General features: G+C 42.7%; 1 protein-coding gene across 7 annotated transcripts in view; it reads right to left on the bottom strand.

Moving 5' to 3' along the window:
• PTPRT (protein tyrosine phosphatase receptor type T) overlaps positions 1–25,758 on the bottom strand; it is a 265,207-nt gene that overhangs the window by 115,311 nt on the left and 124,138 nt on the right. For all 7 annotated transcript variants that reach the window (XM_075277527.1, XM_075277525.1, XM_075277524.1 and 4 more), the window contains exons 4-6: positions 16,671–16,752; positions 11,074–11,189; positions 9,147–9,321 (exon numbers count right to left, since the gene is read on the bottom strand). In XM_075277527.1, coding sequence (XP_075133628.1) covers positions 9,147–9,321; positions 11,074–11,189; positions 16,671–16,752 — 373 coding nt within the window. The remainder of the gene's footprint in view (positions 1–9,146; positions 9,322–11,073; positions 11,190–16,670; positions 16,753–25,758) is intronic.

The following is a 25,758-nucleotide window of genomic DNA, read 5'->3' on the forward strand; positions in this document are numbered from 1 at the left end:
CTCCATCCATTTAGCAGTAGGGTTGAGCGATCAGGATTGGGAAAGATTGGATCCCGATCGTCGAACAAGCGAATTTCACGATCGCGATCGGGATCAGCTGGAAAATGATGGGAAATTGGATTTTGAAATCTCAAGATCGGCTCAATCCTAAAAATGACTTTTCCCATAGAGAAGCATTGACTAGGGTTGAGAGATCGGGAAAGTTCGGATCCTGGTTGACGATCAAACAATTTTCATGATCGGGATCGGCTGGAAAATGATCAGAAATCGGATTTTAAAATCGATCCTGAAATCTCAAGATCGGCTCAACCCTATTTAGCAGGTAAAATGCAATGTTTTTTTGCCATGCAATTTCTGTGTGTTTGTAGGGCCCCGACCTCAGATGGTCGCTAACTTTTCAACAAACTTCGCATAAATGAACAGTACATAGTACTTTGTAATATATCTTAATGGGAGTTTCTGCTCTTTTCAGAATGTTTCCCTGCTCCCTTTCTCTCTGTTAAACTGACTTCGTCTCTAAAAATTCTGCTAAATCCATCTCGAGATAGACTGCAAGTCACATGACTCAGATTGCACATGTCTACAGTAGTCTATGGAGAGGGGAGGGTGGAGGAGTGAGCAGAGGTAGACAGCAGCAGAAACAGAATCTTAGGCTGATGCTGGAGCTAAATAAGAGCTTTCTATCACAACCAAAGTGTTTTAATCACATCACTATAAGTTCGTTCTCTCTATATTTGTCATGCATGATCCTGGGACAGATTCTTCTCTTCTTATTGTATGCAGTGTTTGGCAGCTAGTTTACATCCACCAATCCAGGGAGAACGGAAAGCTACAGATAGAGACTGTAGAGGGAGAACTGCTAAAAACTGCAGAATGTAAGTCATATACTGCCCAGAAATAATGTTATTATGTATGTATACACACTGCACTATTGAATTATGCAGTTTATTGTAATGTTAAGAACACTTTAAGAAATTCTGATCCCCAGTCCAGAACCCTCATCATTAAACCAGAACAGAGAACATCTACAAAAAGTGTCACCCACGCCGAGGTCCTTACAGATCTGCTCTTTACATGAATATTAACATTCACTAGGCAATGTTTGATTCCTCCTATGGTGGCGCTGCAGGAAAATGTAACACATTTGACTCCTGAGGGTACTATCAACATGAGGGTATCGCCCTTTTAACATAAAGCAGTAGTACAAAGCCGTGCTGCTCTGTACCACTTGTGACACTATTATATACCCGGGAGCATTACCCGTATACATGAGTATCTCCGGGCTGACATTGTACATACTGTACATATTATTGGTGCATTGATAATGAGCCAACACTACATCCTATTAGTGATGAAACTGTGCAATTTCTAATGATGCGGAATGTCTATACACTAATAATGAACACGCTGCTCTGTATAATGCACTCCATGCCCCTAATAAATAAAAGATGTGATTTTTATGAGTGTTCTGGATGGTTGTCTCCCAGGTCCACATTGAGCGTCTCCAGAATAATACCTGGATAATTATCTCCGCTGAGAAATAAAGCGATCAATAATTGATTGTATTGAGCCGCACCTGAGCTGGTAGTGATGTGAAGGCAGCGGAACCGCAATTAATTGTGTGAATATTTAGGTAAATGGACGTAGTGCACAGGGGAGAGACACCGGCTACACCGAAGCCCAAACGCCGCAGAAGGGACTACGCTGTTCAAGGTAGAACATGACAGCTGACGTTATAAAACAACTCTGTAAAAAGAAGGCGTTTTATTGTACAGAGAGAAAAGGAGAAGAAAACTTTGCTCCTTTGCTTGCTAGTCACTCACAAACCTCCTGACAGAGCTGCTCAGAGCTTGAAGGAAGGCAAACAGGGCCTTGATAATAGTCATAAACTATTACCTAGTGGGACCCACACCAATCATGAACAACCAGGGTCCCATGTTACCCATTGCAGTGCAAACTGCTGCTACTATGTATAATGGTGATAGCCCAGTGCAACAACTGGAGTGGCAGGGGGTTTGCACAAGCATCACTCTATAGACGGGGTACATGGGACCCCTTTTCTTGTGATCAGTGCTGGTCTCAGTAATGGGAAACCCAATGATAAATCACAAAGCTTAAAGCAAGCATACCTAATTTTTCAACAAAACAAATAAAAATCAGTAGTCCAGTGAGTGTGCATGACAACTAACACAAAGTCTGCTATTTCAGTTTTCCCCTGTGATGGCTCTATCTCTAATTTTTAGTTCTTCCTGAGCTGGTGGGTGGAGACCATTCGCTATGATGCCTCAGCACAAAGAGAAAATAGGATATTCTGTTTTACTCTTTCTTTCTCAGTCAAAATACTTACTGAAATATTGATCTATATTGATGTGAATAAAGCACTTAGGGTGAGATAGAAACTTTCTGTTTAGCTGCATTAGAATGTGTCTCTCCTCTCTCACTTAGTTCCTGCTTGCTCTTCTCACTTCTCCAAAGGCTTCTATGCAGTATGAAACGTTTGTGAGTTTTGCCAGCAATCCTGATTAAGCAGACAATTCAGAGTGAATGTCAGTTTAGCAGGAAGGGGGAAAAATGTAGTAGAGTGGGATGCAGAGGAATGTCATAGGGGTCTATGCAGTGGCGTAACTACCGCCATAGCAGCAGAGGAATCTGCCACAGGACATTAGGGGCCCTACCAGCCGGTAACGGGCCCTACTTACTTACTTACCGATCCTGGCAGGGCCGGGATCAGTAAGTGACACCGTGGGCCCCACAAACACTATTATTATACTCAGGGGTCTTTTCAGCCTGCGTCCCGGGTCATGTGACATCTGATGTAATTGAAGATGGACTACAGCGGAGGCTGACAGCGGAGGACTGCAGCAGAATCGGGAGATAGGTGAGTAACAGTGTTTTTTTAAGTTTTTCTCCCCCTGGGTCTCCGATTATTACACTCTGGGGTCTGAAAAGACCCCAGAGTATAATAATTGTTTACGGGTGTCCACAGTGGGGCATAATACTGTGTGCAGGGGCCCCTATGGGGGATAATACTGTGTGCAGGGGCCACTAAGGGACATAATACTGTGTGCAAGGGCCACTAAGGGACATAATACTGTGTGCAGGGGCCACTATGGGGCATAATACTGTGTGCAGGGGCCACTATGGGGGATAATACTGTGTGCAGGGGCCACTAAGGGACATAATACTGTGTGCAAGGGCCACTAAGGGACATAATACTGTGTGCAGGGGCCACTATGGGGCATAATACTGTGTGCAGGGGCCACTATGGGGCATAATACTGTGTACAGGGGCCACTATGGGGTATAATACTGTGTGCAGAGGCCACTATGGGGCATAATAGAGCGCGCAGGAATGCGTAGGAGGGGGTCGGTCGAGGTCTTCGGCATCGGTGTCGGTCGAGGGGGGGCCATGTCAAAAGTTCGCCACAGGGCCCCGCCATTCCTAGTAACGCCACTGGGTCTATGCTTTGAATCCCAATTTACAGTGGAAGGAGTGGACCCTTATTTAAAGTTGTCACCCAGATGGGACCCCGATATAAAGGAAGGTCTTCTAGATGGGTCAGTTTTTATTCTACATCAGATTACTGCGCTATGCTTGATATAGATAGACTATACCGCCGCGAAAGCAAACAAGAAGAACATAACTCAGTATAGACAGTAAATCAGTAGGGAACTGTGGGGGGATGGGAATTCAGGGTTGGGGAGAAGCAAGTAGAATGTGGAATGAGAATGGGATATAATTCATGAGCTAGCTTAGGATCAGGACCGGATATGTAAAGCAAGGCATATGTAAAGTTACTCAATGCTCTCGGAGGGTTGGCCATATATGTGTACTGTCGCTGCTTCTGGTGAAATATATGGTCAACTGCAGCATAGCCCTCGCTATAACATCGGATTACAGGGGGGGTTTCAGAAACTGGTTCTGCATTGCTGGCCAGGCTTGTTAACAAAAAAAGAGGTTGTCCCCATAAAACAACCCCAATATGACCAGCAGAACCCTATACAAACTAAAGAACTACTGTACGTCTTTATTATGTATTAATGCAACACCAGGGACCCAAAGAGAATCTCCCAGGCCATACAGAGTGATTGTGATGGGGTCATTATCAGTCAGAAGATCCCTTGGGTTCCAAGTCACATTCAGGGGCCACATACACAAAAAGTCCATATCGGGACGGTATCTACTATAATTGGAGACACTTGTATCTTACGGTACGTTCTTGGTTTTGTAGTGCAGAGTGAGTATTACAGTTTCGTTGCTGTCTTCCCCTTTGTATCCTGCTTGTTGTCATGTTCTATTGACAATGACATAAACCACAGTTTTGCGATATTTCTATAATTACAATCCATAATTTTAGGTTTGATAATTTGACGGAAGGAAGGAAGATTTTGTCATGTGCTAACTATCTTGTCAGCGCTGAGTGACGTCTGTCTCTTTGTCCCAGCTGTGTCCCCACCTCGGGGTCTCAAAATTAGGAACAAGTTCACAGATCCCAACTCTCTCCTGGGGGTTTACCACGGGGGCCAAGCTCTGCAAAGTGGAAGAACCTTCCTGGCGGCTAACAATCCTTCAAGGCTGTCACTGTATCGCAGATGAGACAAATTGACTCTTTCTTAACTCCTAGTATATATTAAAGCGTATATGTTAATATATCCATGAAACATCTCATCACATAACTCTGCCTCGCTTGTCTGTTCTTCTATTAATAAATCAGGGAAGTGCTCTACAAGTCTTCCTCTGGTTGACCGTGGTACCTATGATAAAGCGGGCTCATATTTTGTATCTCCTCAGCGCCTGACTCCATAACTCATAATTATTCATACCCGGATAAAATGGCTGCATAACTCATGGAGGTGGACGGTGACACAGCTCTGCTGGCTGAATATGAATGAATTCACAACTAACATAAGAAACCCAAAGGATCAGGATGGTTTTTGAAATAGTATTTAAAGGGAGTCTGTCACCACCAGAACCCAACACATGAATCCAACCCAGATAGATAGGTTAGGGTTATCTTGTGAATCGTTGCCGTTGCTGCCACGATATCGCTATTTTTGTCACCTGTTACCTTTATAGAGCAATGGCAATGTCCCCATATTCACGAAATTGGTTTATCTCAGCAACAGAGTCCCTGATTCACAAGGATTTAGTTGAACTTAACCTATCTATCTGTGGGGTTGGGTTGATATTCTGTTTTTTTGTTGTCTTCCACTGGATCAATGCATTAAGGTTATAGCTAGGACTTTATAGACCTAGGTGTTCAATATCACAATCCCTTTAAGTAAAAAATACTAGTTCTTCATGAAAATATCCACTTTTTAGGATATATGGACATTATAAAGGGGATCCCTTGGTTAAACCTGGGGCTCACTTACCATAATTTCTCAGGCTCGGTTCCCATCTGCGTTCGGCTTTCCGTTTGAGGAGTCCACTTGAGGACCCCATGAACGGAAACCTATATGCATTAAAAAGCGGTTAGATGGGAAAGCCACAGACTCCATAGCACTTTTCGCTCTGCATGTTTTGTGCGGAAACCACACGGACTCAATTTTAGTCTATGAGGTCGCGGGTTTCCTTTAAGTAACCGCTTTTTAATGCATATAGGTTTCAATCTTGGGGGTTCCCAAGCGGAGTTCCCGAACAGAAACCCGAATGCAGATGTGAACTGGGCCTTAGCCATTTTTCTGAAGTACAAGGCATGAAAAAAGTTAAAATTTTTGGCACATGTTGAGGTTTTTTGTGCAAAATGTGCAACTTTTTGTCACCCTGCACACCCACAGACTGATTGAGCAGGCCATGACAGCTGGATATAGCACAGCACCATCCTTTGGGTAGTGGTCTGGAATGGTACTACAGCTCTTTCTCATTAAAGTAGAAGGGAGAGAGATTCAGTATCATTTTGAACCACCGCATAGTAGACAGAGCTGTGCTATATAGATTACCTTTACATAGAAAACCATGCCAAATCTTCTGCAGATTGATATGCTGAGTTCTGGTGACTCCCTTTAACAGAGACTCTTGAACCCAGTAAACAAAATTTTATGATCCATAGTAATAAGCATCTTCGGACATATTAAATGCTCTCCAAAGTGCCATTTTTTACAGTATATATTCAGTATGGTACTATAGCCCTAGCTGACATGCTTAATAGGGCCGCATCAACTTCAGATTTATTCATGTCCATTGTATAATAGGACAACACAATAGTCATCTGGGAGAGTGGAGTAGACTTATTACAGTAGGAAGGAGCAAATAATACGTGTAAAGTACAATGGACGAGAAGCATTTGGAGGCAGAGAATCAGAATTGCATTATACAAGCTTGTTATGTTGGTCTTTATTGCTTTTTGCAATGGCTGTACACAATGTCATGCTAAAACCGCTGGATTATCTGGCCAACTAATTCCTATGGAGAAGTCTACTGGGCATACTATAAGATCATGGTTATTGACATAAGCTTAGGGTAATACCCTATCTGTATGGTGTATAATTAGAGATGAGCGAGTAGTACTTGATCGAGTAGGTATTCGATCGAATACAATGGTATTCGAAATACTCGTTCTCGATCAAGTACCACTCGCTGTTTGAATGTAAAAGTTCGATGCAGAATCAGCATTGATTGGCCGAATGCTATACAGTCGGCCAATCAATGCTGGTTCTTCTCCTACATTTAGAAGTCTTCTCCCTGCAGCTTCCCCGCGGCGTCTTCCGGCTCTTCATTCACTCTGCCAGGCATTGGGCCTGGGCAGAGCCGACTGCGCATGTTCGCTTGTCGTGCGGGCATGCGCAGTCGGCTCTGCCCAGGCCCGATGCCTGGCAGAGTGAATGAAGAGCCGAAAGACGCCGCGGGGACGCTGCAAGAGGAAGACTGCTCGGAGGATCCAGCCCAACCCTCACTCTTGGACTTGGTAAGTATAATTTGATCGAACGTTGCCTACCCCTGAAACGAGCATTTCCCCCCATAGACTATAATAGGGTTCGATATTCGATTCGAGTAGTCGAATATTGAGGGGCTACTCGAAAACGAATATCGAACCTCGAACATTTTACTGTTCGCTCATCTCTATGTATCATAATAACAATCATATAGTGCCAACATATTCCACAGCACTGTACAATCTGTGTATACAGAAGCAACGCAAGGCATATATGTACAGAATTACCAATAATGCGCATACACATATAGAAAAACGTATTAAGGCAAAATTTCAGTGGATCCATGATGTGGCCATGAGCATTCAATAGCTGTTGGCTGAAAGCTTCTTTGATGACCTTCCCACACACAGTTATGCTAGGTATAGCCAAGCATGCATGTGTTTTGAATAGGGAGAGGGTAGTAAGAAGTGAACACGTTAGATGGTTGGCCAATACTGCCAATAAATGGGTTTGGCCAACCATAATCTAATATTTATGGTCACTTTAAAGTTTGCCTGTTAATGTTTTAATCTGGAAATTTTTTCTAACCATCTGCTTTCAAAAAGTCCCATAATCCCATTTTTTTTTACTAATCTCTCTGTAAACGTATTACCAATCATTTCTACCTGTGACCAACATTGCCAGGGCTGAAGTGTTAGATGAAATCTAAAAAGACGGTAGGAGGGCTGTGGAGAAACGAAGACAATAATAATAAGACAGTAACACACAGTTGGAGGTTCAAGATGGAAGTGAGAAGACAGCAGGAGGGAAGGAGGCTTCTAGATACCTGCTGGGACATAGACACCATCTAAAATAAAGACAACAGGGTCCCAGAGAGACAAAGCAGTGGAGGAAAACCAGCAGAAATGTAGATCCTGGTGATGCTCCTGGTGGAGCAAGTGTTAGGAAAGGCATTCTATAGATAGAAGTAATACCAAGGTAAGACACACTCATCTTAAGGGAAGAGGAAAGTGAGATATGTGCAGAATTATTTTGTATTACAGAACAGAACGGAAATATAGAAAAAAAATCTAATATTGTGAGTATGAGACCAATAAGATGTCACTAGAGAGCAGTCCATTAAATTGGCCCCAATGTCTGACTAATCCTCTACTTTATGGAACAGAACCATTGTTAACTAGTACCATTGGCACAAGGATACTAAGAACTCAATAAGACATTGAAGGGAACTGCCAATGGAGCCCATTCAATAACTCAATAGGGATGAGGAGGTTTTTCTGAAACATACATACATGTCCAGACTAAGGGAACCATGTGCACGAACACAGGCATATAGGCTCTGAATCCACACTTCTTGAAACTAAGGTCAAGTACATTGAGTTAAAATAATGAGTGAGCTCTGCTGCCTTAGAAGGTCTTGCTAGGAAGTTTGTTCTATGGTTGTATAAGTCTTTATACATGGTTTCCTATGAGTTTTTCTCCTGCTAATAGTCCCATTATGGCTGCAGCACATTTTACATTTCTCTTGGAGATGGTGGGATTGCACAATATAAATCAGCCTGCCTCCTCTCCCATTCATTATTACTATTACTGGTATCTTTACATGTAATACTGCCAGGAATAACTGTAAAATAGAAAACAAACAAGAGTCCAAGTGAACTTAATTTAGGAGCTGGACAACAAATTCAGATCACGATGTAGCTAAAAAATCCCCAACACAGAAAAAGAGAAATCTGAGCCCAATAAGGCACCAGTAGTCTGGATCGGACTCAATAAGGACTATAGGAGAGTTTTCTAGATGGGATATGTTCAGGGTGAAAGCTGTGACATCATTATTATCGGTATTGTATGCAATCAAGGATGTTATGTGGTGTTATCTCATATTGTAATCCTGTCTATGATGTAATAGAGGTGACGGCAGCAAAGAAAACCCCTAGAGAATTGGTTATTATTAGACTTGGTGGACAGAGAGAATTTGCAGGATAATACTTTAAAAACATATGGAGAGTAGCATATAAAATCTAATCCAAAATTCTTACAAAAAAAAGAAAAAAAAGGTTTATAAAAGAGCTAATTTTCTGATCGCAAATTACCATTAACCCTTCATATATTCTAAACTTACAATAAAAATATAGTTCGAGACACTATAATAATAATAATGATAATTATATCTAATAATATATATGTATATAAATGTAAGTTAGAATAAAACAGAATACAAAGACATCACCTTCTGAGTAATATTATGAGATTTTTCTTCTAGGTACTCACCTTTAACAATGAGCTCTGCATAGTTGGACACCCCGGAACCTCCGGCTGATCTTAAGACGCAACGATATTTGCTTATACTCCTTTGAGAAGTGTCGCCGACGCTGACCGTGGCAGAGAAGCGTCTGTGATTTACCACGCGAGTTACCATGAGACCTGTGTCCCGTCCATTCCACTGCTGCAGAGAAGAGATAAAGGCTCCCAATCAGTCACAGCGCTGCCGACAGCGAGACGGGAAGGACAGTCTGTCTAATCCACTTTTATTTCTCTAAACCACAAGTCAAAATTGCTAACAACAAAAAATACTAGGAAAAAAACAGCTCAGCCATTTTGTGTGACAGAACCGATTCTGGCCTAACTTCATTGACTCTATGGGGGAGGTTTACGAAGACTGGCATATTCAACGCCGGTCTTCATATCTCCATTGAGGTCTGGTTCTGCACACTGTACTGAACACTGCCATGTAGCATCCAGTACAATATTTTAGAGGCACTCCCATAAGAGATTATTGATAATACAATGTGTTTATTAAGTGAGACAACCAAATCTAGGCGACATATTGTATATGATAAGGCTGACAGGCTGATCAGGGGGGCCAGCTCTGTCCTGGGGAGCCCCCTGGACCCAGTACAGGTGGTGGATGACAGAAGGATACTGACCGTGGTGACCTCCATGCGGGAGAACAAATTCCACCCCATGTATGGGACCCTGATGGGACTTGGCAACACTGTAAGTGACCGTCTGCTTCACCCCAAGTGTGAGAAGGAGCTATCAGAGGTCCTATCTCCCAACCGCGACCAGGCTGTATAATCTACATCAGACCAAGCGAAGATCACTCCACACAGAAAACTAATGATTATGATTATGAAGTCTTCCTTCTTTCTTCTTCTGTTCCTTCGCTGCTATGGACTCCTAGTATATCTTCTCTTCTCAGCTTATCTGTGTCTACGTCTGTATTATATTACTGTGTATTATCCTGTATCTGTATTACTATGCTGCTGTAACATGCTGAAATTTCCCCACTGTGGGACTATTAAAGGACTATCTTATCTTTTAATCATTATTGGCAGTACATAGTGAACCGAGTGATTCGCTAGATCCCGGACATTTTGTTTCCTTCTCTCCAGGTGGCATGAGTAGTCTCTCTCCACTCCTAAAACCTCATCCGGTCTTCTACATCCCACTGAAGAAGGTGTTTGACCTGAAACATCTACCAAATGACTCAGTTTACTATGTACTTCCAATATTTATTGTCGTATACGCTATGTTGCCTAGATCTGATTGTCTCACCCAATAAATACAATTTATTTTCAACGATATCTCATCTCACACTGAATTTCCCCATGGTGGGACTATTAAAGGATTATCTTATCTTATCTGTGCCTCACTATCCACTTTTTTAGACAGTGGGTGAAACTGGACAGGAAACTATGTGGCATGGGGCATCCCAAGATTTACTATAACTCACGCCCGAAAACTACCCCAGTAAGGTTTGGAGCCTCTTAGTAATTCTAATGAGTCGTATGCTTGGTGGGGAATTAATTGAGACTGGTGACCTCTTGTGGGCCATTATTGAAATCTATACCAGCCAGTGTAGATTTCCTGTGAGTTATAATAAATTTGCTGCGCCGAGGTGTTTCCTACCCATCCTGCCCATCCTGCTATACACACGTTCACAAGAAGAGGTGAGCGAGACTCAGAGTGATCGACATCTTTGGCACAAGAAAGGACAACGCACCGATATTACTAAAGTGACATAGATGGGTTAATAAATCCCCCCAGTGCTTACAGAATGGACAGCCCTTTAATGGAGCCTGGTTCCCTTTAACGGGCTGAGTGAACCTGAGATGGCTCCAAGGGCTGCCTCTATGGTACGTACACATATTTGCATCTAAATTGTACGCTGGCTTGGACTTACTGTCTTTCTTACCTGCAGCCACAACTTGTCATGTTGAGACCATTTTCCTCCAGCGATGCACTGAAACGTTGCGTTCTGTCCAACATTCACCTCCACATTCTGCAATCGCAGGAAATGGGGAGCGTTCCCTGAACACAAAGAAACATATCTCAATATAAGTGCGGGGACCTTTAAAGTAACAAGCAAACAGTTTCCTAGCCGGGTTTAGTTATTAGTGGACTAAACGTATAGCTGCTGTCTGCACAGCCTCCTAAATGAGCCACCGGCAGAGAATTACGGCTCATTCTGCGAGAGCCTGGCGCAATTTCAAGGCGACTATAAAAAGATCAGAAAAAAGCAAAGGCATTTATAGAAATGTCAGGGACATGCTTCTTATCTGTTCCTGCTACACGTACAAGGACACACACCTTAAATACACTGATCTGGAAGCATACGCTAACTCTTATTTTTCACATCTTGGGACCATAAAATTCGATACGGGCATATGTGAGAACATATGACCTGGGCAATCTTGTATTGTACCAAGTACATGACAAACAGAGGCCGCAGAGTCGCAAAATCATTACTGGAACCAAATGGCGGCGGCAAGAGAAACTTATCGCTACTATTATTTGGTGTTACAAAAGAAAATAGTTTTTGTGCCTCCGTGTTGAACTCTGAGGTTGTAAAAGCTGGTGGCAGGGGTGCAATAGTCTGCAGATGAAGCTCTATGAGTTCAACGGGTCAAGGTGTAATGTTAGGGTTTAGGACCCAAATGCAAAGTTGGTCATGGGGCCCCGATCTATATTGAATATTATTATATTAGAATGCAGAATATTTGGCAGAAAGACCTTTGGGGCCCGTTCAGGGTACAGGACCCAGTATGCCCCTGTTTGTAGACCTAACACTGACAAGTAGTAGCCAGTCATATCAATCTGCGGTTAGGAAGCCTATGCCTCTTAAAAATGGAGGCGCATCACAAACCTTTATTGTGTGCCTGAACTGAAGTCTATACAATCTAGGAGCTGGTTCATGTTTGTGTAATAATTTGCACCCATTTTTGGGGTACATTATACTAGTTCAGCCCATATACCAACTCACTTGGAAGCTCTGGAAGGCCCCCGACAAAGGGGGTGACCTCCTGGAATCCCAGAAGAGCTGGGCTCAGTAGTAGGGTTGAGCGATCGTGTTCGGAAAAAATCGGATTCCGATCGGCGATCGAGAAAATTTCCCGATCGCGATCGGAATTCCGAACACGATCTTTTTAGGTGGGATCGAGATCGGTAGTATTTCCCACAATGCCTTCACACTGAGTATATAGTGTATACTCAGTGTGAAGGCTCCGCTGCGGTTCCATAGGAATGAATGGAAGCAGCCTTAACCCCCTGTGCACCGGCTGCCTCCATTCATTCTAATGGGAGACTAAAGTAGCATCTCTAGTAGCTACTTACCTCCAGAGATGGCTGCTCTGCTGCTCTTCGCCTCGCTGCCGGTCCAGCTGCAGTCTTCTTCTCCCTTTGCTGCCCCCTCCCTGCCAGGTTAGGAGAGTGTGGGCGGGTTAGGAGAGTGGACCGGCAGCGAGGCAAAGAACAGCGGAGCAGCCATCTCTGGAGGTAAGTGGACACCAGGGGGGACTAAGTAGCCAGAGGATTATAAAAAAAAATCCTCTGGCTACTTTAGTGATTCACTACACAGTTTGAATTCTAACAATTGTTAGATTCCATGCTGTATAGTGAATAGGATAGCTTTTAAAATCCAATCTCCGATTAATAAAAAAATCCCATTGACTTGCATTGGGATCGGAATTGGGATCGAGATCGGGTTCAAATGAAAAATGATCGGAAATCGGATTTTAAAATCGATCCTGAAAAGTCAAGATCGGCTCAACCCTACCCAGTAGAATTCTTAAGCCTCCATCAAGCTAGGAGTCTCTTTATACAGGATTTGGTCATTTTATGTGCCGTCAGACCCAAAGAATGGGTGTAGCCGAGATATTATGTGCCTATATCATGAAAAGAGGGTTTGGCGCTGCCCCATGGGGTTGTAACCAGATCCATATGGGGCATAGCCATACTTGAGTGTAGGGAGTGTAACTTTGTCCAAAAAATGTTGCATTACATATTTCTCACCATCCTTCCTTGAATTTCTTGCCAAATTTTGGCAAGAATGGTGCCTCACTCCACCTACTTCCCACCCACTTTGCAGAAGTTGATACATTTAGCTATTGATGGGATTTACATTTGTCTTTTCTTCGTTCACTTAATCTTGTTAATTGATTAAAAAATAAACTATTAACCCTTCTATTTCTGAAAGCATTCTTACTTTACAGCAATTTCCCCATCTACCCACGACTTTTGCATACTGTATCCAAGACCTAATCCATAGCTAGACATCAGGACACATATGTCTAATGCCTTCCGGCTACTCCTACATGTGAACATATGTTCCTCAAACTGCGCTCATAGATCTTGTTTTTTCTAATATAGCAGAAAACGTTACGCTCCCTTAATTCGAGCCTGGGAAAATATTACATGGCCTTTTTGCTTGCAAGAACACAGACAACAAGATTTGTATCTTTCAACTTTTAGTAATAAACAGGCACGAGGGACTTCTGCTTTCAACGGCTAACGCACAAACATGCCTAGATTAGGTCTGTAAATCTGTCTCCGCTGTTGGAGCAAACTATTATTATAAGTCTCTGAGTCCCAACCATGGCGGAGATAAGCTTGTGTATCACACATATCCTTCAGAATGAAGGGTTTTCCAAATGCTGAGAAATCCCCTCTCCCAAGGCCCTAATAGATGCCGCTGCATCACCACAGTCTTATTAAGACACTGAATCTTATGCTATGAGACTGAAACATGAAAATAATGAGAGAGACTGCTTTACAGTGGATATCATTTCTTGTGGTGTTAACCCGCTCAATACTACGATATGGGGACTCTCTCATTTATATCTGCTACCCTAAGCTGCCTGTGTGTGCTATTGTTACATGGCAGGTCTGCAACTCAAAATTTCCATATGTCAAATGTAAGCAGGAAATCTTAGGGTATGTTCACATGGCAGAAACCTTTCCCACCGGTGCAGTGCACTGGCATCCCGCTCCTGATTAGGCCCGAGTGAATGGGCCTAATCAGGAGTAGGTTTTGCACCATGAAGGCTGTGGATATCTCAGAAGCAGAATATGCGGGAAGAAAGGGTATGTTGCTTCTTTTTCCCGTTAGAGATTTTTTTCCCGCTTAAGGGGTAAAGAAGCAACATGCCCTTTCTTCCCGCGGAAAAAAAGCAAGCAGCTCCCACTCAAATGTCAAAAGACTGAACTAGCCCTAAGGTGGCCACCATGGAGGGAGCAAAAATAGTGATAGGAGGGAAGGGGTTAATGGTATTGGAATTATTAGGGGAAGGATATACTAGAGGCTGATATGGGTGTCCATTTTGACACTGAGTCAGAAGAAATCCCTGAATTCTTCCCTATATCGAACATGGCGCATAGGGGGGTATCATAGGGATGGGAATGGTGCATTGGATTGAACAGTGGGTGCAATTGGCTAGGCACTGGGTGGAGTTGGTGACTTTGGTAGACATAAGCAGTAGATGGAATTGATGACCCAGATCTCCTGCCCCAAATACAGCAAGTTCCCAAAAATTCTCCCATGCTATTGGGAGTCAGCTAGCTTCTTTTTTTCATCACTACTTTTTTTTTTTTTCACAAGGAGCCTGTCCTATCTTGAGGCAGAAATTGTATTAATGGGAAACCTCATAAAAATGCCTTAAGTCTAAGGCCCCACGTTGTGGAAATACAGATTTTTTTTTTTTTTTGCAGATTTTGCTACATTTTTTTGAGCCAAAATCAGGAGTGGATTGAGCAGAAGGGAGGAGTATAAGAACTTACTATATATTTCCATTCCTTTTGTAGACATTCTTGGCTTTAGCTTAAAAAAAAACACAGCAAAACCTGCAACAAAATAGCCACGTTTCGGCAATTTTTTTTTGGATAAGATATTTAATATGATCCTCCACTTATTACGTACCACTTATAATATCAGTGTGTGGATTGTTACCATCCATGCCCCCACAGACATCAAGACCCTGTCTTGTCTGTCTGCTTTCTCTGCATCCCCTATAGCCACGCCCCTGCTTATTCCTGAAGCTCCCACCCCTGCTTACTAGATATAACTCTCCTCCATTCATCTTATCTTACGCTAAGACACTTGTTTTTCTTATTCTGCCTGTTCTTCCAAATACATAACGAAGACAAGAAAAAAATAATAATCTAAAAATCATCAAAAATCTCCTAATGGAGAAAAATCTATCGGTACTATACCACGCTTAACCCTGACTGCTTGTTATCATTCACTGGGCAGAATGAAAATCAATTACCCTATGATGTCTATGCCCCCTATGCTATATATTCTTTATAATTATACCTTCACACAGTATTTGTGCAACTGAGAAGATAAATCAGTGAAAATATTAAGGGTATAAAATGTAAGAAAACATAAAACAGCATTTAAATTAGCAAGAGACGGCGCACAGCGTGATATTCAGCGGGGAAGGAAAAACAGAGAAGTGTGTAGTATTTATAGACAGTTGAGCACGAGTATAAAGGACAATTAGATGGAAGATAATGATGTGTTACGGATGTTATACTACGTGGTGACTGTGGCAGCAAAAGTTTGAGTTAGACTGAAACGGGTTGAACTTTGTACCTATTGTTCTAAGATTTTTTTGCATATGACAGTAGTACATGTATAAATCGCAACTTACTTACTTTATAGTTGCCTGTAGTTGACTTCTAACAGCCTACAGACTCCCCAGAAACCATCTCAAAATATAAAGTAGGAACTTCTGAACAGGGAGGAGGGGGATGCAACTGCAGTGTGCTTACCTTAATGTGTGCTGGGAGAGGGGGGAGGAAGCTATATGGGGGAAAGATATGTGTAGAGCATACAGCGTCGACATTGCACTAAAATAAACCCATCCATTTAGCAAACATTATAGAAATGTTTATTTTCTACTCGATGACTGGGATGTGTGATCTTATTATATGTTTCCCTCCATGTTGCTCCTTCTCCCCTCTCTCAGCAAAGTGAGAAAAAAACAGTACAGCTGCATGCCCCATTACAGTCTATGGGGTCCGTGGGTTTCCCAGGTAACCTCTTTTTTATGTGAATAAGTTTCCATTCGGGGGTCCCCAAGTGGACTACCCGAACGCAGATGTGAATCGGGCCTAATACATTTCATTAGTCTTTCTTCTTTGACTCAACTCACTGATCCATTATCAGCAGACTTAACATGGATATCAATCCATTTGACATTTGTTAAAAAAAAAAACGGATCCATTGATTTCTTTGAAACCAGACAAAGGTCGAGCATGTCAGTTCTTTGACAGCCATGATAAATGGTCCATCAAAAAAATGGACATGTGAATAGTCATATTGATATCAATGTGGTCTCAAAAATGGCCATTACAAAAACATCTGTCACACCCAGTCATGTGACTAAGGCCTTAGTAATGATATTCTTGTTCTACCTGTAGGTGTACAATTGTGAGGACAATATTACTAGACAATGTGTAAGATAAGCATGGGCGGGTCATTGGATCATCCGGTCTGATGAATATACATACGGCATGGGTGAGCCAGAACGCGGACTTCATCCACAGCAATATATCCAGGGTGATCTTTGACAGAGACGGCTTCAAATATAATCTGCAAGAGAAAGTTGATATTTTATCTCCAAGTTTCTTTTCATTGAGGACGTCCATGTGACTTTGAGAAAGTTTGCTCCATATGATTCATATTGACATCACTCATTCCCAGACCAGACACAAAGAACCCATTTCTATGCAATACATCAAGTCCTACATCAAATAACCCGACCACTAACTATAAGTAGGAATATTGCCTTTTGTCTCTGTACTTACTTAGTGATGGAGTCATTTTAGGCACTCAGCCAAATGAACCATTTCTGTACTTTTTAGTGTTTTTTTCTCATTTCCAGCATTTCCTTATATCTGACCCTGCTTGTAGCAGAGAAGGACATGACTACTGATCAGGCTACACGCATATTTACATACATTTACATGGGGAAACATAGATATACATAGGAGCCGTGGACACAAAATACTATAAATTAATAGAAGGTTGCTTTGCTTTTTTATAAACTAGAGAAATAAAAAAATCAATAGTAATAGCTCTTGTCTCAAATATACCCTTGGATATGACCGGATCTATAAAATGTGTCCTTCTGAATATTGGTTGACTGCAGAATTTTGCATTTCTTTTATATTCTTCGTACTTATTTTATTTTTAAAGAGACCCTCCAGCCCCCCTCTGTATCTTCTTCTTGTGGTTTGGAATCTGCACTTTATCATTGCTATAATAGGAATCCTCTTCCCATGCTCTGACTTCCCGTCGGGCTTGTGTTTGTACACAGAAGCCAATCAGAGGAGGCAGAGCTGCAGGGAGGAGGGAGAGAGTAGCAGGCTGAACCAATGAGGTGACAGGGGGTGTGTCTCAGACTACCGCAGACTCCCTTAGGCACTGGAGCTAAATTGTAGTAACTGATCACAGCTCTGTCTTGGAATAGCTGAGCTAAAAACCAGCCATGCGGCAAGATCTGAAGAATATAGATAAGCTCCTCTAAGAACAGACTTAATTTTTGAGTAGCCATGTTATCTAATCCTGGAAAGATTAGGGGACTACCAGCCCCATATAGATACCTCTAAGGGTAAGTTCACACAGGTTTTTTTGGATCGGAACCTGAGGTGGCCTACGCCTCAGGTTCTGATCCAAAGGCCGGGTTGCCATGACTGAAAGCTGGTGCACTGCACCGGCATCCAGCTGTGTGCTCCAGCACAATGAATGGGCCTAGTCTGGAGGAGGGAATTTCTTGAGGCAACTTGGCCTGAAGAATGAACATCTCGCTTCTTTTTTCTGGGAACCAGAAGAAACGACTCCTGGAAAAAGCTCCTGAGCGGCTCCCAATGATTTCAATGGGAGTTGTCTTTTTGGTCAAGATTTTAAGGCGGATACGGCCTCAAAACGCTGACCAAAAACCCTGTGTGAACTTACCCTAATGGTCCACTTTGCCATGACTCAATGAAAACAGTGCAAAAAAGAAGAGAGGCACCGAGCCGACCTTGGTGTAGTATTTTTTGAATCAAAAAGTGAGGGTAAGCAGAAACAAATGGTCGCTCACCTGGTGGGGTTGTGTGAGACATAACCACCTCTGTAGTGTATCTTAGGAATGGATGGCACAGGTAAACGTGAGCGGCAGTTGGATATACGTCTGGGAGAAGTCAAGGCAACAATATTGGGGGTGGACTTTCTCACTCGAGGGGAGAACAGAATAACCGCGTTCGCCCGGGTAAATCAACAAACTTTATTTGCACAACGCGTTTCGAGCCTATCTTGTTCTTTCTCAAGTGCATACAGATAACCTTCCCACAGTGGATGATGGTCATGGTCATCCACTGTGGGAAGGTTATCTGTATGCACTTGAGAAAGAGCAAGATAGGCTCGAAACGCGTTGTACAAATTAAGTTTGATGATTTACCCAGGTGAGCGCCGTTATTCTGTTCTCCCCTCGAGTGAGAAGGTCCACCCCCAATATCAATGAAAACAGTAACGCCTTACCTAGTGAATTATTGGTGAGTAGCAGCCATCTTTACACTGGGCGGCTTGCGTCCATATAGTACATAGCCATATACACTACCTACTAAAGCGGTGAAGCAGATAAATGTTCATTATTATCTACATTAGCCTTTCTTGTTTCCAAGGTACTGAGATGTAACTTCAGAATATCACATACAGTGGCGTGACAGCCGGGGCAGCTGTTCACGTGTCTGCTCCTTGCTGGTAACTATATCCCAAATTTAAGTGATTTAATCCCAGTTAATGAGACACGTCTTGTTACACTGACACATCTGTGCAGAAACCCATAGAAACCGATCATACATTCACTTCCGCTGTCTACTCGCATTAGATTCATCAACACTAATTGCGGATTGATTGTTGTAGGCTACTACGCATTTGCACTTTGTCAGAAGACGAGCTGTGGGGCGTGCAGGATGGGAGCTGTATATAGAGCACCGTATACATGTGTGTATTCCTTAGCTGGCGGTAATGTTGTTGCGCTGGTGATAATAAATGAACGGAACGTATTTAAGGAATTATATATTTATTTCTGCATTAGAACAAACAATTGATTTTCCAGGACAAAGTTTTCTACAATTCATCCTCTAGGGACGATATCCGAGCATACTTGTAATTTAGCAGCTAGCTATATACAGGATATTATATAGCGGCTTGCTCTGTTCACTTAACATGTTTATTTCCCTTGTTGGCTTATAAAATTAACGTGGGTAGGGCTGCAAATGGAAATGTAACATCATTGCAAAGCACCAGCTGCTTATATAATTGGATGTAGCCTCTTGTTAGTCTGAACTTTTGCAAGTTTCTGTAAGCTATATAAGCATTATTAACATACCAGCAAGTAGATACTTCTTATTCTAAGATCCATAATCCATTTATTCCACTGTGAACTTCTACATAAAGGTGAAATAAGTCTATGGTACATGAGCCAATTTGAAAACCAAATGATTATTTTCATTGGTGAACAAGAACATGTCACCATACGGTCCGGTTTTGCACAAGATGCATTTTTTGGCTATTTTCAGACAGTAGCAACTTTAAGAGCTAAGCATATCAACCCTGCAGATAGATAGGCTAGGGTCGCCTGAATCAAGCAGTGTTTTTCCCTTGTGAATCGGTGCCTCCGTTGCCGATATATCACCGGCATTGTCATTGCTCCAAAGAGGTACGTGACAACGCCCTCAGTGCTCCCAAGAAGCTAATTTTCATATTGACAAAAACAGTGATATCTGGGCAACGGAGGCACCATATGATTCAGGAGACCATAACCTATCTATCTGCGGGTCTCGGGTGATATGTTGGGTTTTGATCATAGACTCCCTTTAAAGACACTGTATAAGGTGTTTTAACATTAATTAAAATTTAAAGGGGTTTCAAGGGAGAGGGGAGAGGGGGAATGACATACCTGTTGAGTCCTCACTAGAGTTGATTCGAATACCTCGCTCATTAGGAATGCATGTTAGCGGCCGGCGCCGCCAGTGCTTAGCTCCTTGCTTTACGGCCGCTCGCATACATTCCTATGGGAACGAGGTGTTCCAAACTCTAGTTTCGAATACTATTCGCTCATCTCTAGTCCCCACCATTTCAACACTGCCACCCCAGTGATAACTAGTTCAACCAACAACAAGATCGTTGTGGTCAGTGACTGACTGCAGTGGTCACATATGTAAATGGGGAGTCATCTCTGTAGTACATTGATAGAAGGCCAGAAGGAAGCACTGGATTGGCGATGCCAAAAACACAGGGGGTTCAACAAGTGAGCAATGACTTTTTATTATTTTATACCATTCCTTCCCCTTCACTCCTTGGATCAATGTTTGCTGTTTTCAGAATACTCATTTAAGGGGAGCCTGTCAGGTTGATACAGGACACCGAACAATCAAAAGGTCCTTTTGGACCCAAATGAACCCTGTTGCAATACTGTCTGCAACGTGATTGTAAAAAGAAACCTTTATACTTACCTAGAGATAAGTCTGATACATCTCATTGGACTCATCTCTGGTGCTGAACAGTTGTGAATAGGGTTGAGCGATCAGGATTGGAAAAGATCGGATTCCGATCGGTGATCGAATAAATTTCACGATCGCGATCAGAATTCCGATCCCGATCTTTTCCAGTGGGATCAAAGTCGGAGGTTATCTCAAGATCGGTTCAACCCTAAAAGTGACTTTTCCCATAGAGAAACATTGACTAGGGTTGAGCGATTGAGATCAGAAAAGATCGGATTCCAATTGAGCAAATTTCACAATCGGGATCGGCTGGAAAATGATCGGAAATCGGATTTTAAAATCGATCCTGAAATCTCAAGATTGGCTCCACCCAAGTTGTGAAGACAACATATATATGAACTGGTTTCACTGCGCATGCGCTAGAGGTCCAGTTCATGCGCACTGAATACCAAGGGGCACTCCTTCAGCTTCACTGGCGATTTGGACAATAATCCCCTGGTCTGCAAGAACCTGTAGGTGTTTTAGTATCCCAAATCATCCTGATAGGTTTCCTCTAAGTATGTAAAACTGAAATATTGGAGGAGATTTTTTTTAAGCAAAATGTGCCAGAATGTTTCCACAAATTGAGCCAAAAACATAGAATACAGTACATAGCACGTGCCAAATGTATTATGTGTTTTAAACATTTTTTACACTTGACTAGACAGTTTAGAAAATCGCCTAGAAAAGAATGATGGCCAAGAGGAGTAGTAAAATACAGCGCCATTTGTTTGACACAAAATACTGGTTTAAAGCAAGCCAGCCAGGAGATGAAAGAGAAAAGTGTCTATTGTGTCCAGCAAGGTACCGCACATTCATCACACATTGTGCACCTATAGGATAGATTTGGCAAATCTTCTTTCTGACTCATCTAGTTTATCCTTTCTAAATTTCAGACATTATAAAACTGCCCCAATCTGTTTATTATGTTCAATTCAATTTTCTTTTTAGGAAAAAATCCCAAGGATTTCCATATTGGAGTCTGATACTAACACCGTCTTTAAAAAAGCACCCCAGAAAAACTGTAAAAAAAAATTTTGTTCCCTCGATCTGAAAATGAGCCTGTACATAGTGTAATGTTACTGAATTACTTACAGCTTTATTGTGAAATTATATGCTCCTCTCTGGAGCGCTGTTTGCTCCTCTGATACACACAGTGTTTGCTATATGATTAGAAGGTCAAACTCAGAATGTAAGTCTATGGGAGTCAGGCTGAGGCTCATGTGAGTTTGACCTCATGTTTTTATAGGAAACACTGTGTGCATCAGAAGGAGCATATACAAAGTATATGCTTCAGGGGGAGCATATAACTTTACAATGAAGCTATGTTTGGTAACATTATAGGCCTCCTACTAGGCCTTCAGCATGTCATTACGTTCACCATCATTTTGTGATAATAAGCTTTGCTGTGTAGACTAGGACAAGGTCAGCAGCGACCTTGTCCTAGTCTACACAGCAAAGTTGAAACATGAGAAAGATGATCAGTGAGGAAGATGAAATTTTTCAAGATTTTTATTTTAAGTGAATAGTCATGTAATGCAATTTCCTGGTGATGCATTATATAATGTCCTGCAGGTAAGGACTCAGAAGGTGGGATGTATATGAGAGCAACTCATTGGGGGTTATCTAGCGCTGGCCACTTTTTTGGCCACATTTTGCAGGTGTTCCTTTTTTTAGATTAGTTTAACTGTGGTGTCTATGATGTAGGCCGACCTCCTTCTTAAATGTTGTGCACATGTGTTAGTGTAGATGTGCCTTTATAAGCCATGTACACTTTGCCCTTTTTAAAAAAAATAAAATAAGCGCAATTGCCCTGTTTTAAAGGGATCCTATCATTCAGATGGCATTTTTTGTGCCTAACACATTGGAATAGCCTTAAGAAAGGTTATTCTTCTCCTAACTTTAGATGTCTTCTCCGCGCCGCCACATAGAAATCCAGGTTTTCACGGGTATGCAAATGAGTTCTCTTGCAGCACTGGTAGTGGGCCCCATTGCTCAAACAGCACTGGGGGCGTCCCCAAATGCTGCCAGAGAACTCTCCAGTGCCGCCTCCATCTTCTTCTGGAACCTGTGTCTTCTTCCAGTGCAGGCGGTGAAACTTGTAGGCCTCGGGCCTCGAGCAGAGCCTACTGCGTATGCCCTCGGCCACAAGAAAAATGGCCGCTTACACAGTAAGTAAGCGGCCATTTTCTTGTGGTCTGTGGGCATGCGCAGTCGGCTCTGCCTGAGGCCTACAAGTTTCACCGCCTGCACCGGATGAAGACACAGGAAGAGGACGTTCCTGAAGAAGAAGATGATGGCGCTGGAGAGTTCTCTGGCAGCATTGAAGATGCCCCCAGTGCTATTTGAGCACTGGGGTCTGCCCCCAGTGCTGTGAGAGAACTCATTTGCATACCGGCGAAAACCCAGATTTCTACAGAACGGCGGCATGAAGAAGACATCTAAAGGTAGGAGAAGAACAGCCTTTCTTAAAGCTATTCCGACGTGTTAGGGAGCCTTCACATAGAGCTACGCTGCGCTCATTCTGATCGTAAAAACACGGGAAAAAAGCCTCCCATTGATTTCAATGGGGAGCGCACGTATGCCGGCTCCCATTCAAGTCAATGGGAGCTGCTTTTTACACGCTCATTCTGAACATGTTTGTACGATCAGAATGAGCGCAGCGTAACTCCGTGTGAAGGCTCCCTTAGGCACAAAAAATGCCATCTGAATGATAGGATCACTTTAATGCAGTTTGACCTGACTATTTTTTTACGCTCCCCCATCTACTGGAGTGAATTTGTGCCACCTTTTAAAAAAGGTGCAAGTCATAAATACAGCATCAGAAGCGGACCAACTCCCTCGAAAGGAAGGCAGAAGAACAGTGCTATACTCTTTACCCACTGCGGGAAGGTGATTTGTATGCACTTGAGAAAGAGCAAGACTGGCTCGAAACGCGTTGTGCAAATAAAGTCTATTATATCCACTTGGACGAGCACTGTTCTTCTGCCTTCCTTTCGAGGGGGTTGGTCCGCTTCTGATGCTGTTGCTCTGACATCTTTGGACGTATATCCAGCTGCTGCTCTGCCTACTTGTGTTATCTTTGTGATATACCTCAGATGTTGTTGTGTCCCACACAACCCCACCAGGTGATCAGCCATCTTCTGCTTACCTTTGGATTTCATTTGTGTCTCAAAATACTGCACTAGGGTCGGCTCGGTGCCTCTTTCATTTGCTTTCAAGTCATAAATACAGCATGATCTTAATTTAGGCCGCAAATAGGGTTGAGCCGATGTTGAGATTTCAGGATCGTTTTTAAAATTCGATTTCCGATCATTTTCCTTTCGAACCCAATCCCGATCCCAATTCCGATCCCAATGCAAGTCAATGGGATTTTTTTTAATAATCGAAGATCGGATTTTAAAAACGATCCTATTCACTACACAGCATGGAGTCTATAAATTGAACGCTTTAATTGTTAGACTCCATGCTGCGTAGTGATTAAAAAATCCCCCAGCTACTTAAGTCCCCCCTGCTGTCCGCTTACCTGCACAGAAGCGCTGCCGCTGGTCCGGTCCCCGCTATTCTCACCTTTTCTCACCTCGCTGCCCCCGCCTCCCAGTTTAGTATTACAGACCTAGGAAGAAGGCTGGACTTGTGGGTTAGGAGAGTGTGGGCGGGTACAGGGCGGGGAGGCGTGAGTGCTCCCCTCTCAGTACCCGCCCACACTCTCCTAAGCCACAAGCCCCGCCTTCTTTCTAGGTCTTTAACACTAACCTGGGAGGTGGGGGCAGCGAGGTGAGAAGAGGTGTGAGAACAGGGGGACCGGACCAGCGGCAGCGCATCTTTGCAGGTAAGTAATAATGCCCGGTTCACACATGCTGGTGTGTTCCGTCCATAAGGGTCCGCATGAGGACCCCTACGGACGGAACACAAGCGTAACTGCAAGCACTGTGCAGTTCAAGCACACGGACCCCATTATAGTCTATGGGGCCCGTGGGCTTGAACTGCACAGCGCTTGCAGTTGTGCTTGTGTTCCATCCATAGGGGTTCTCATGTGGACCCTTACGGATGGAATACATCAGCATATGTGAACCAAGCCTTAGCTACTAGAGATGTTAGCTAGTCTCCAATTAGAATGAAAGGACGCAGCCAGCGCGCTGTGTGCTGGCTGCATCCATTCATTCCTATGGGACCTAGCTAACATTGTTAGCTTTTCCCACAATGCTTGGCCAGTAGAAAAGCATTGTGGGAAATAATCTCCGACCTCTATCCCGCCTAAAAAGATCGGGATCGGAATTCCGATCGCAATCGTGAAATTTACTCGATCGCCGATCAGTATCCAATCTTTTCCGATCCTGATCGCTCAACCCTAGCCGCAAGAGGTTTAATAAATGGGTCCCATTATCTAAAAATTGATATACATTTTGGCTATTATTAAATGGCGAGGACAGCTCATTGCCTGTTATAAAGTAAATTAACAGTTTTATTACAGAAAGTGTTTTTTTTTTCAAGCAATTGCCCCAAAGACCTGTAGGTCACAAGAGGTTAAGTAATTAAAGTAATTAGTAAAAGTGATATTAAGTGCAATGATAGATTAGACCATAATGTACAAAACAATATACAAATAATTGGATGTCAACTATGGACGAGTTCCAAGGAAATTTGCGCCTAGAGTAAAATATGAGCAGTATTTCCATTTCCCATATACATCCATAAATTTTGCTCTTCCCTTTGCCTCTGCTTTATCTACTTCTACATGTTGATTTAACATGGAATGGATCATATAAAAGAAAATATCTAGATGTTAAAGGTCAATTGAAACAAAGTAAAGCACTTGAAGTGTAACAGTAATTACGTCGGCGCACTTGTCAGAAGCGGAGCCTAGAAGACGCAGCACTGTGCAAATGCCAATGTACGGAGTATGTGTAAAAGAGCAGAGAGCAAATTACACAAACTATCAGCAAATGTCAACGTGGCGTCTGTATAGAGCAGGAGATGTGGCAAGAGGGATTATTGCACCATGCAAAACCAGAATATTGCCGGCATCGATGACGTGTAAACCAGTTCCCTACCAGTCCTATCAGTTCTA

The sequence above is a fragment of the Leptodactylus fuscus genome, chromosome 6, assembly GCF_031893055.1.
Source record: "Leptodactylus fuscus isolate aLepFus1 chromosome 6, aLepFus1.hap2, whole genome shotgun sequence".
Classification (NCBI taxonomy): domain Eukaryota; kingdom Metazoa; phylum Chordata; class Amphibia; order Anura; family Leptodactylidae; genus Leptodactylus; species Leptodactylus fuscus.